Source organism: Microplitis mediator, chromosome 7 (genome assembly GCF_029852145.1).
Source record: "Microplitis mediator isolate UGA2020A chromosome 7, iyMicMedi2.1, whole genome shotgun sequence".
Taxonomy (NCBI): domain Eukaryota; kingdom Metazoa; phylum Arthropoda; class Insecta; order Hymenoptera; family Braconidae; genus Microplitis; species Microplitis mediator.
The window spans coordinates 6,311,977-6,325,666 of NC_079975.1; the positions used below are offsets into that span (position 1 = coordinate 6,311,977).

General features: G+C 29.8%; 1 protein-coding gene across 1 annotated transcript in view; it reads right to left on the bottom strand.

The window, feature by feature from the left end:
* LOC130672492 (1-phosphatidylinositol 3-phosphate 5-kinase) overlaps positions 1-10,417 on the bottom strand; it is a 101,690-nt gene extending 91,273 nt beyond the window's left edge. The window contains exon 1 of the mRNA XM_057477104.1: positions 9,031-10,417. Coding sequence (XP_057333087.1) covers positions 9,031-10,067 — 1,037 coding nt within the window. The 5' untranslated portion in view covers positions 10,068-10,417. The remainder of the gene's footprint in view (positions 1-9,030) is intronic.
* Between the last annotated feature and the right edge of the window lie 3,273 nt (positions 10,418-13,690).

Sequence of the window (13,690 nt, forward strand, 5' to 3'; positions counted from 1 at the left end):
ATACGATTTTTCACCAGATCTGCACCCAAAAGTTTAAATTTCTGCTGCTGTTTCTGGGAAACATAACGCATGCGCTACTTTTTATCATTTGCTTCCTCATACAAGGAAAGAACGATTTTTTTCCCTATGAACAGGAAAGAATTTAAACTTCCGGCACACGTATAATGAAAAATATCATTTAAATATTTTAGTAAAGAAAATTTTATCCTTAACAAAAATATCTACATATGCATATTAAAAATTTTTTTTTACTTTTTTGAATTTTTGATAAACTTTAAAAAATCGGAGTTTGACGATTGGTTTAAAGATCACGATTTAATATTACAATTAATAAATAAAATTTATTTCATGGGTATGTATAATGGATTATTTTTTGTTAATGAGTAAATGATATCTAACTGAAAAAAAAAATTAATATCTGAGATAACGTAAATTAATTGACTTTTATTACTGAGTTATAAATATATATCTAATAGTTTTGATATTTATATGGACATAAGATACGAATTGTTGATAATAAATACCACTTCCAACTACTTTTTATGAATTTCTACATTTTTTTCCGTGTAAAAGGTATAAAATAAATTTGACAGCAATATGACGTAGAAAATTAAAGAATGAAGTATGGAAAATAAAAGCAACTTTTTAAAAATATCGATCTTTTAAATTATTCAAATTTATATTCAAATAATTATAATGATTCGCTCTTGACAGCAAACCAGATAATACACCTAAAGTGTCTTTCAATGTACTCTCTCAACAGGTGAATGAGATTGACATGGTTAATAATTCTCTTTAAACACACAGAGAATGGTCAAACGTTGAACTTTGTTACACTGCAAGCCAATCAACTTGGATTCATCAGAGATCAATCTCCCTATATATACTAATCGAGAAATAATTATATACTTGCTGATGATGCTTCAGTGAAGGTTCTTATACAGATATGTATGGATGTATGTAGATATATATGTATATATGTAACAGTGTAAATTCTCTCAGGTATTGATCCAACCATCTGACGCATACAAACTAAAATTGCATTTCGATTGACACGTTTCGTAGCATCGACAACATATATAGCCAAACGGAAATTGACAAAATCGTCTACTGCCTTGTTTCCGCCTACTTTTTTAAATATTCAATTCACATTTATATTAACAATTTACAATTAATTTAAAAAATCTTGCAGTGTAAAAATTTTTGGACTCGGTGTAAAAATTACACTAAATATCGTGTTAAATTTAGGTGGTGTAAATTAAAAATTTTACACCGTCAAGAAAAATAATCTTAAAAATACTGAAATGTTCAAAATATTATTTAATATCTAAATAAAATTAATACACTGTAAAAAAAACGGGGTAAGTCCAGGCGGTGTAGGTGTTAAAAATTTTGGTGTGAAATTTCAACACCGAAAGTGGTGTTAAAATAACAACGCCGCCGGTGTAAATATTCTGTACCGATGTCAAAAAAATTTCCCGGTGTTAAAATATTATTTAGTGTTCAAAATATTTTACTTTGTCAATATTTTTACCTACTCAATCACTACACGCAGAGAATTTCACGGTTTTTTTTTTTGCATCAAAAATTTATAGAAAAATTACTATAGTTATAGTAACATGAGGACAGTATGGAATTATTGTACAAATTACCGATACTGTAGACATTTTAAAAATACATCGAACAGAATTTACAAGGTGCATTGTAATTTTAACAAAGCAACAGATAAAATTTATACCAACTGCATACTAATTATTCTGATTTAACCTAATAAATTTTACTATGCAGTTGGTATAAATTTAATCTGTTGGTTTGTCAAAATTACAATGCACCTTGTAAATTCTGTTCGATGTATTTTTAAAATTTCTACAGTATCGGTAATTTGTACAATAATTCCATACTGTCCTCATGTTACTATGACATAGTAATTTTTCTATAAATTTTTGATGCAAAAAATACCATAAAATTCTCTGCGTGTAAAGTTAACACAGTGTTTCTATTAATTAATTAAATTATTGGTGATTAAAAATGGTGGGCGTAAAATTGTGTTTTTTACACCGATTTGACATCGCTATTTTAACACCACCAGATTACACCGCCTACACTTGTGTTATTTCATTTTAACACCGCGCGCTGTTAAATTGAGTTCATTTTTAACCCCGCTTTTTTTACAGTGTAGTTAAAAATTTCCAATGATCATTTGTTGCTAATTAATGAAAAATATAACGAGTAACACGAAATAGTGGAAAAAAGTAGATTACACCGTTATTCCACACTACACGGCCGTGTAAAGTTCCCGGGGGCCATTTTTACACCAAAATTTTTTACAATGCATAAAATTAAATTTTATAAATTGTATGTAAAAGTTTTTTAATAAAATTGATTAAATTATAATTTATTGAGCAATTTATTGATAACTCGCATTAAAATAAAAATGATTATTTTTTTAATTTAGATAAAGTTGCTAATGTAGGTATATCAATTTGAGAATAAAAAAAATTATAAGAAAGATAATATTCACGACGTTGAATAAATGTAAGAAGAAATGACTAGAAAATTGAAGGATTGAGCCATAGCTAATGTAACTGGGATTGAAATCTGGGGTCTTTTGATTGCAGAACGACTCTGCTTTGCTCTTCCAACAAAGCCATATTGGCCTCGACATGATATCCAGTCGTTCCCACTATATATATGTATAGTTATATATATATTTGCTACACTAACGTAAAACCATGATAGTGTTCTACAAAATCCTCTCACTCAATATCATGTGAACGTTGTTTTTACCATTCATTTCATGGTACAATTAAATAAATACCAATCAATATATATAATAATTGTGATTTTAAATTATCGAATTCCTATTTTATAAGCTTAGTTTTTTTGTCAACTAATGAATTACATAAAAACAAATAAAAATTTTTTTAAATTACTATTATATCTACTCGGCTTTCTAAATCGTTCATTGCAACATTGTGATTAGCATATGAGAAAATATTTTCCACGTTTCTTACTCTCTTTCATTTAAAAATATTATGTCTGTCGAACACTAGTGTCAAACATATAACACCGCCTCCACGATAATATAATAATTTATTATTTATCAGTAAAATAATTGCACCTTTACTATTGCTTTGTACAGCCACGCATATACATTTCACGTTTTAAATATCAATAAAGTATAGAGAATTAATTGCTTTGTGTATATATATTTTTTTTAATAGTGCTAATGATTTTTATCATTTAATTATTTTATTGAAACAAAGATGGCAAAAGTTTTCGTTTAAATTAAAAATATATTTTTTGAATTATTAGCAAGAGAGATTGACAAGAAAATATATACGAAAATCATGTTTGAAGCACAAATAATTTTATGGTAAACATAAAAAAATTTATAGAAAAATTACTATAGTTGAAGTAGCGCGAAGATGGTATGGAATTATGATAAAAATTATCGCTGTCGTAGAAATTTTCAAAATACACCGAGCAGAAATTATCCCGTATGAAAAAACAATATATGGTTAAAATATATAAAATCATATATGTTTGCAAAAAAAATATATGATATATTATATTGTATATTATAAAAAATCATATAGAGATTTTGACCGATTTAATATAAAATTATATACAGTTGTAAATATATGTATTCCATCTATGTAACTTATACGTTTCTTGTATTAAGCTATATATACATTTACATTTACCATAATATATTGTATTGATATATTTCCTTTTATCTTCAAAAAATATAAAATTTTTATATGAAATATATGGTAGCATATAATTTATATTATATATGGCACCATATATTTTCTTTGTTATATTTAAGCATATATTTTATTCGATGTATGTATATGTATATGGGTATATATATTCGCATCAAATTAACTAATTTTGAAAATTTTGACTGCAATTTAAAGAGTATATTAAAATTTAGATCTTATTTAATTGGACTTGGTCATACGAATAAGAAAGTTTTTTTTCCACACACAATAAAAAGGTATGTTTTTATATATAATCAGAATATATTTTTCGTGTATGATAGAAATATATATTTATGTGTATGATAAAAATACAGTTTTCGTGTATGACAAGAATATATATTTTCATCTATGATAAAAATATATTTTTTGAATATGATTGACATATATATTTTATATATGCTAAACATATACGGACTCGTATATGATGAATATTATATTTTTTAATATAAAGAAAAATATATCAGAACATATAGTTAAATTGGCCATATATATTTTCTGATATTTATCATATTTTGATAATATATGTTATTTTCATACGGGATGTGGAATTTTAATCTTATTCAAAGTCATACTTTAATTTTTATATCAATTTGTATGTCAATATATATGAAAAATTAATGTCTAACAAAATGTAAAATTAAAAAATTTTTTTAAATGTCAATCACAATTACCCGTGGAAATAAAAAAAAAATTAGCTGTCAACCGTCACATTAATTTATAAAAAAAAATCAAATTGGTTTTTAAAAATATTGTTGACTTAATGTATAAAGATATTGAAGAGGATACATGTAATGAAATGATATTAAGTACCGTGAAAATAACCACTAATCGAGTTTAATTTTAAATATTTATGACGTAACTCAAGATAAGTGTGGATGAAGAAGCAATTTTAAAAAGTGATTGTACAGAGTGTACGAAGTTATAAAACCGGTGACCTGTCTTACCACTTTGGACCAAGTTCTTTTCTCGAATCCACTCCCGTCTTCTTACTTATTTACTTTTGTATCATTTCATTCACGAATTTCGCTTTCACGGCCATGGTCACGGTCACAAGACAGCTTCACTGGTTTTAAAACTATATTTTATAAATATTCAACTATTTTGATCAAATATCACTTAATTTTGCTTTTACATATTTACTTTTTAATATATTAATTACTTTCTAAACATAAATTAGTGAAAATAAGTGAATATTCACTAATTTCAAGTGCAAACCGAACCACTAATTTCAAAAAGTGGTTCGGTTGGCACTCATAATTAGTGAATATTCACTTATTTATGTTTAGTTCTCAATATATATATATACATACACTTATCCAAAAAATTGAAGGAACAAAAAAATTTTATAAATTTTTTAGTGATTTTTGAAAGGCTGTATTTTCGTGAAAAATAATCTATTAAAAAAAACAAAAATAGCAAATTGAAGCTTGAAATCTCTAGTTTGAAGATCTTCCAGCAAAATATTTTTTCGAGCCACGGTTTTTGCGGAATCATAAGAAAAATGTCGAGACAAAATTTTTCTAAATTTTTTGGTTTTGTTTTTAAGGTCCATGGGGCCGGGAAAAGATTTTTCAAAAAAACGCATTCATGGCTCGCTTAGGAAATTTATTCAGCTACAATTTGCTTTTTTTGGTTTTCCTGTACGTCAATTTGCTGCTGAGATATCAGCCTTCAAATGAAAAAGGATCCTTTTGTCTTTGATTATTGATATTTCAGCAAATAATGGTCGCACAGTAATGTAAAGGGTAGTTTAAGAAACTTAAATAAATTCACTACACGCTCCATTTCCGATTTAAAAAAAAAAAAATATTTTTTCATCCTTGATATCCATTTGAAAAACCCTTAAAAAATGGCCATTTTCTGGTTTTTTAGTCGACTCATCGCTACTCTGCACATATTGATAAAAAAAATAATGTTGCCAGGTAATTTTACAGCTTAATGTACCCCTAAAAACCCTAGAAATTTTCAGATTGATCCATTGAACCGTTTGTCCGGGCCGATTGCTCAAAGTTTTACAAAACAATTAAGGGAACAAGTTTTGTTCCTTAATTTGTGTAATCATTACCAAAATGAAAACATCAATTTTTTGAAAAAAAAAAAAAATTTCCGATCTTTTCCCGGCCCCGTAGACCTTAAAAACAAAACCAAAAAATTTAGAAAAATTTTGTCTCGACCTTTTTCTTATGATTCCGCAAAAACCGTAGCTCGAAAAAATGTTTTGCTGGAAGATCTTCAAACTAGAGATTTCAAGCTTCAATTTGCTATTTTTGTTTTTTTTAATAGATTATTTTTCACGAAAATACAGCCTTCCAAAAATCACTACAAAATTTATAAAAATTTTTTGTTCCTTTAATTTTTTGGATAAGTGTATGTGTATATATATATATACTTTTAATTAAATAAGAAACGTATGTTGTTACAATGAAAAATAATCAAATTATACTCGACTGCTCTATAAAAAAAAAAAATTGAATTTTGATAAATAGTAATTAGTTCAAATAAAATTTAGATATCGTATTAATTAAATGAAAAGCTATTGCTTTATCTGTATGATACAGTTTTCTATCTACATTGATAATAAATACTCCTATTTATTAATTATCACAAATAAAACTCATTATCACAAATCACTCGTATGATTTGTATTTAATTGTTGTATACTATAATTAAATAATCAATAAATTATTTTCGATACTACAATTACTTTCAAACGACTTTATAATAATTGTTATTTTTTTTTTTTTCAATATGTTTCAGAATCGTTTAATTTAAAAAAAATTTCAAGTTACTTTTTCTTATCACAACAAAATAATTATAGATAAACAATTTAATGACGTAGAATTAAATTACTTAGTTTCCATTCACCTTGAAAAATTCTTTATTTATAAATTTGTACCCCGCGGGAGTTTAAAAATTTTTTAGATACCAAAATATCTAAACTTAATTGTAACTTTTGTTATTAAAGAAATTACGACTTTTTTGATCGACTTCATTGACAGAACATTTATTAGATTCTACACTTCGTATGAGTGATTACATGTGGATATCAATTCGATATACGCACTGCAATATCATATATTAATAGAATAGAATCTTAATTTGAATGCTTGTAATTCATAAAATATCATACTCAAAAATATTAAGAGAAAAATTGATCAATTTCCCCCATCTAATCAGTAAACAGAACGATAATAAAAAAACGAAATGAAAAGTAAAAAATCTACTGGATCCCCATCTACTACTCAAGCCAAATTGCATAAATTTTTTTCATTTTCGTTGCGCGAAAAACGTTCCTATTTTATGATTTTAAAGTTAGCTGGGGTCTAATAATTTTTTAATTTTTTTTAATAACGATAAATTATAAAAAAAAAATATTTAAAAAAATTGCACATATAGATTTTGGAATTTTCTACATGTGCATTTTTTAGTTTTTTTATAATTTATCATTATAAAAAATCCAAAAATTATTAGACGTCTGCTAACTTCATGATCAATGATTCTGAAACTGACAGACGATCCAGAATTTTCGGATTTTTTCTCCAATAAATCAATTACAAAAAAAAAAAAACTAAAAATATGCACAGGTAGAAAATTCAAAAAACTACACGTGTAATTTTTTCAAAAAATTTTTTTTTTATAATTTACCGTTTAAAAAAAAAATTCAAAAATTTGTAGACGTCGGCTAAGTTCAGTATCATTCATGATCATTCCGATTTTCAGGTATATGTCAAATTACATGTATTTTTTTCATTTTCATTGCGCGAAAAACGTCAGGTACATAAAAAAAAAAAAACATCATTTCATTTAAAACTAGTGATTAAAATTACAATATTGCCTAACGATGATATCCACCGCCCGTCCTACAAACACGTAATTTCCTCAATTCACAGCAAGTGTTACTCATGTATTCCGAATCGTGATGATTAAATCTTTCGGCGACTAACTTTCAATAGAAATCGATTTCCTGCAAGTACTAAGTGCTTTTCGCCGTCAGAAAAAAAAGTACTCGAGATAAAAAATGTAAGAAAAAAAAATAAAATAAAAAAAAACTTGAAGACCGGTAGAAAATTTAACAAAGTCGTTTCCATGCTTCTCGTCACCCTCAAAAACTTTGAGTATTGGCTCTTATATTTAAACTCAATGGTAGTAGTTGTGTAAGTATTGAGCCTCGCCTCTTAGATATACATATATATCACTCGAATCTCACCATCTCTCATCGTCTTTACCCCCTTATCCCATCACATACATTAGCTTTCCGCTATATTTATCTGTCTCGCTTTTTTGCTTATTCCCTTTGGTGCACAGAGTAGTAACACAACTCGGACGATAAAGTGCAAGCATATCATCCCAACAGTACAGAGGAGCGCAAGCGTGTATTCCTCATACACGCGACAAAGTACCTATGTGTAACCATACACTATATCATACGCATTCGTGTACCATTCGTCGCGTAACTACTAGACCTACACTTACGGAGCAACGACCTCAACAACAAAACGATCTGTCGTCAAACATCTTGCAAACAATTAATCTACTTATACTTAATAAATTCATTTTCAAAACCTCAACGATGAATAAAAAAAACAAAATTGTCTTTTAAAGAAAGTGGAGTACAGAAAAAAACAAGACACGAGACAAAACATTTTTTTACAGAAGGAAGAGACGATTTTTTTATCTCTGCAGTTAATTTGCTATTAAGACTAAAAAAAAATTTTCCTTTCAATTCATAATGAAAAAAATTTCTTAGGGTAAGTAAAAATTTTTTTGGAGCGGGCAAAAATTTTTTGCGACACGAAATCCTTTTTTTATGTAGACATTAAGTATGACCCTGAAGTTAGCAGACGATTAAAAATTTCCGGATTTTTTTCTAACGAATCAACTGCAAAAAAAAAAAAAAACTCAAAAATGCACATGTAGAAAATTGAAAAATTTATAGGTGCAATTTTTAAAAATTATCATTTTGAAAAAAATCAAAAGATTATTAGACGTCAGGTAATTTCAGTATCGTATGTAAAGTGGCAATACGCAGAAAAATGATTTCTTGGCGCAATAAATTTTTTCTTGCCCTAAAAAATTTTTTTGGAGTGAGTAAAAATTTATATTATGTGGATATCAAGTAGCAGTACTCATATATAAATAAATAGAAGAGCATCAATAAAAAATAAAATAACGAACGAGTGTCTAGCATGCAAAAGTTGATTAAAAACAAAAAAAAAACAGAGGATTAGCCTCTAGATTAACGTAATATCTTTATCTCTCTCACCTGTCGGAGCTCTCAGAACTGTCGTATCGATCGGCGCATCGCTTCTTGCCGCAGGGTCCAACAAGGGTGTCTTCAGCGGGTCTGATCTGTCCCTTAAAAGAGCCGAACCTAGCAACAACCTCAATATCACTCGGCAACGATTTTTTCGTCTGTTGCTGCTGATTCTGATTATTAAGCTTTAGCTGATGCAAGTCTTTAACAGTTTCAGGAATCGCTGAAACTGCAACAGCAGCCGCAGCAGCATCGACCACCATCGTCAATGAAGATGTCGAATTCGACTCTCTATTGCCATCTGCTTTACAATCACCAGATGCTCCGTATTCTCTCAAAACCACAATATCCTCCATACAATTTTCATTAGTCACACGTCGCTCCAAATCCAAGACCATATTTCTCTTACGTTCCTCCATTAATTTATCACCTTGTGTTGGTTTCCCAGACAATTTTTTCAAAATCCCCGCCTTGTTTATCTTTTCACGATCGATATTATTCTTACGTACAATATCATCATCATACTCTTCCTGCTCATCATCATCATCATCATCCTCTTCATCATCATCATCTTCCTCTTCCTCATCACTATTTTCATACATATCACTTTTACTACTAACAAATTTTTTAATCAATTCACAATTTTTATTACTCTGATTATTATTATCATGATTATTATGAAAATCACAATCATTATCACTATTATTGCATTGCGTTGTACCAACAATACATCGTGAATTATTGTAATGATGATGATGATGATACCGATGATTATTTACATCAAATAAAACCGACACTGAATCACCAGCATCACCACAACTACTACTACTACTACTACTACTACAATAATCACCACCATCACCACAGTTATTATTATTATTATTAATATTATTGCTACTTGAACAATTTGTCATCACTGTCGTCGTCATGATCGTCGTTATTTTATTATTTTCTACCACGCGTTTTTTGTGTCGTTCACGGAGCACGCGACTATCGTCACTCAGGTCGGTGGCCGCGGCTTCATCCGCGGGCCGCCTGTCTGCCATTTTGAAAAGGCCCTATATGACCACGCACACTATTTCACCCACACAAATATATAGATATAGATATATATATGATGTATATATTATTATTATTATTATTTGTTTCAATATTACCACGGTAACAAAAGTTATTATTATTATTTTTATTATTAATGTTATTGCTGATATTTAAATTTATTGTTGATATTTAAATATTTAAATAATAAATAAATATTATTTATTATGAATGTATTGTTATTGTTAACAAATCCTCACCGTGGCGACACACACACAGTAGAGTACACACCGGGGCCGCGCCACAACCACTCGATGTGTGTTTCTGCTGGCTCACGACGACGACGCTCACTCGCTGACTGCTCGTGTGCGCTCTGATGTCTTGCCACCTCTTTCTCACGCCCAGGATTCTGTTCTTCACTGGCTGTCTTCCTCTGACATGAGCTCCTGGGTTACTTCTACCTCTTTTTAGACAGACTGTCGGTTTCACTTCCACTCATGTTAATTCAAATGCCGCTGGTGTAAAACAAAACTCCCACAGCTGGGAGTCTGCGCACTGGGAACTTGCAGGGCTGGCTCAATTTAATTGAAGTCTAGGTTTTGGTTTGTTGCTGACATTTTTTGAAAAACTTTTAGCAGTTTTGGGTTGTGGAATTTTTATAAAACTGGGAGATTTTTTTTGATGATTTGAATTTTTGAATTTTACTTGGAAGGACGGAGAGGGTGGTGACGGTACTGGTAGATTGCGAGTGACTCCAGGTGCTCCAGCTGACGCAACGGGAATGCGGTTGGTTGATTCAGAGTTTTAGTGGCCAATTAAAATTTAGGATAGAGAAAAGTGCGCGGATTGGGTGACAGTGTCGTTTGATGAAAACTGTTTTTAAATGAGTGTGAATGTGGCTGACAATTGTCAATTGTTTAAATTTGAGAATAAATGTGAGTGTGATTGTAGCAAATATGTGAGAATTTTGAAATTTCAAATAAATAAATTAACTATAGGGTTCGTTCCGAAATGCGTTGTGAGCAGCTGTAGCGTAGGGCATTGCGGAATGCACCCTTATTAATTATTCTTATTACTTGCGCGGTAAATTTAAATATGGGGAAAATAAATTCTTAGAAATTGGAGAAAAATTAAAAATCGTGTCAAAATAAAATGGCGGCAGAATATGATGAAAAAATATTTAAAAAATTAAAAAAAAAACACGCAAGTGTTTGAACAAACCTTGGTGGGGAAATAATATGCAGAAGGGTGTCCTAATACACTTGGAGATTTAATTTAAATTTCTCCAAGTGTATTGCAGCTAAAAAACGTCACAACTGCTATTTCCCACCAGACGATGCCAGATGATTTGGCTCAGGAACTTGGAAGGTATCAGCTTCAACAATTTGAACACTTTACACTAGCAATGAACACTCGACACTTAACGACACCAGAGACACTTTGCACAATTTAAATTTTTCAAATACTGCACATTTTAATTAAACAATGACTATGAGCGATAAATATTATGGATAATTACACGACGCCACTACAATACTGTGTTTCAATTTAAACGTAAAGAACAAAAAAGGATCTGGACTACACTGCCATTGTCGATGATACTGACTGCCGCTATTGGACCGCCAGTTGATACAAAGCAATCAATTTTGCAACTTTTTGATTGCCCCCACTCTAGCAAACATTTGAACGTTGAATACAACGACGCGCAGTAGCGTCATCTTGGTACAAAATTTCAAAATCGAAATTTAATAATTTCATTAAAATTTATATGTATCAATAATTATATTAATTAGATTACAAAATATACTTTAAAATTTTCTAGTCTAATTAATATAAGTATTGATACGTATAAATTTTAATAAAATTATTAAATTTTGATTATGAAACTTCGCGCCAAGTTGGCGCTGCTGCATTCAACGTTCAAATGTTTGCTAGAGTGGGGGCAATCGAATAGTTGCAAAATCGATTGCTTTGTATCAACTAGCGGTCCAATAGCGGCAGTCAGTATCATCGACAATGGCAGTGTAGTCCAGATCCTTCTTTGTTCTTTACGTTTAAATTGAAACACAGTATTGCAGTGGCATCGTGTAATTATCGATAAAATATTTTTTGCTCATAGTCATTGTTTAATTAAAATGTGCAGTGTTTGTAAAATGTAAATTGTTCAAAGTGTCTGTGGTTTCGTTAAGTGTTAAGTGTCCAGTGCCAGTGTAAAGTATTGCGAGTTGCTGATGCTGTTAACTTCCAAGTTCCTGAGCCAAATCATCTGGCATCGTCTGGTGGGAAATAGCAGTTAAGTGACGTTTTTTAGCTGCAATACACTTGGAGCAATTTAAATTAAATCTCCAAGTGTATTAGGACACCCTTCTGCATATTATTTCCCCACCAAGGTTTGTTCAAACACTTGTGTTTTTTTTTTTTAATTTTTTAAATATTTTTTCATCATATTCTGCCGCCATTTTATTTTGACGTAAGATTTTTAATTTTTCTCCAATTTCTAATAATTTATTTTTCCAATATTTAAATTTACCGCGCAAGTAATAAGAATAATTGAGTGCATGTGGAAATGCTCTAGCTCTAGCTCTTGCTATATAGCAACGCTTGGCTAGAGCTAGAGCTAGAGCATTTCCGAATGCACCCTTTCGAAAAGGCATTTTCAAATTTTTATTCTATTTACATTTTATTCATTCATTCAAAAATTAAAAAAATGTCAATTGTCAAACCCATTCACTCTCATGAATAATTAAATAAAATTTTAATAAAGTAAAAATTTAAAAACGCGTATGTAGATAGTCTCATGTCTGCTGTATTCACACTCAAGTTTTTAAACATGATACTGAAGTTAGCCGACGTCTAATAATTTTTGAATTTTATTAAAAGCGATAAACTATAAAAAAAAATATTTAAAAAACTGCACTTAGAGCTTTCTTAATTTTCCACATGCGCATACTCTGAGTTTTTTTTTAACTTCCCGCTAAGAAAATTGTAAATTTTCAAAAATTCGGGAAGTTATTGGTTTCGGTCCGATTCACGAAAATCGAATTTCCATCAGATGTAGACGTTTTGAGGTCCTAGGAAGCTATTCTGACTAATTTCAAGATGATGTCCGAGTGTATGTATGTATGTATGTATGTACGTGTATCTTTTGAACGGATGAACCGATTTTGAACTTTAAGGTGTCACTCGACGCGGCTTGTCAATACCTTGAAGCTGAAAGAAAATTGAGCTTGATCGGTACGGCTCGTTCAGAGATATTCCAAAAACAAAGTTTTTTCAAAAATGTTTTTTTTGGATAACTTTTAATGTGCTCGATGGATTGATTCCAAAATGAACTGGGCTCTAGAGTTTTATAAGCCGCGTCGAATGCCGCCTCAACCATCAAAATCGCTTCATTCGTTCAAGAGAAACCGTTGTCGAAAGAATTAAAAAAATTTTTTTTTTTTTAGTTTTTTTGAAATATCTCAAAATCGACTCGATAAATCAATTCCAAAATTTGATCAGCTTTAGAACTTGATAAAACGCGTCGATTGCCACCTCAACCGTCTCAATCGGTTTATTCGTTTGAGAGATATCGTTGGAGAGAAAATGGTAAAAAACGTTTTTTTTTCGAAAACAACAGCATACAAACGTA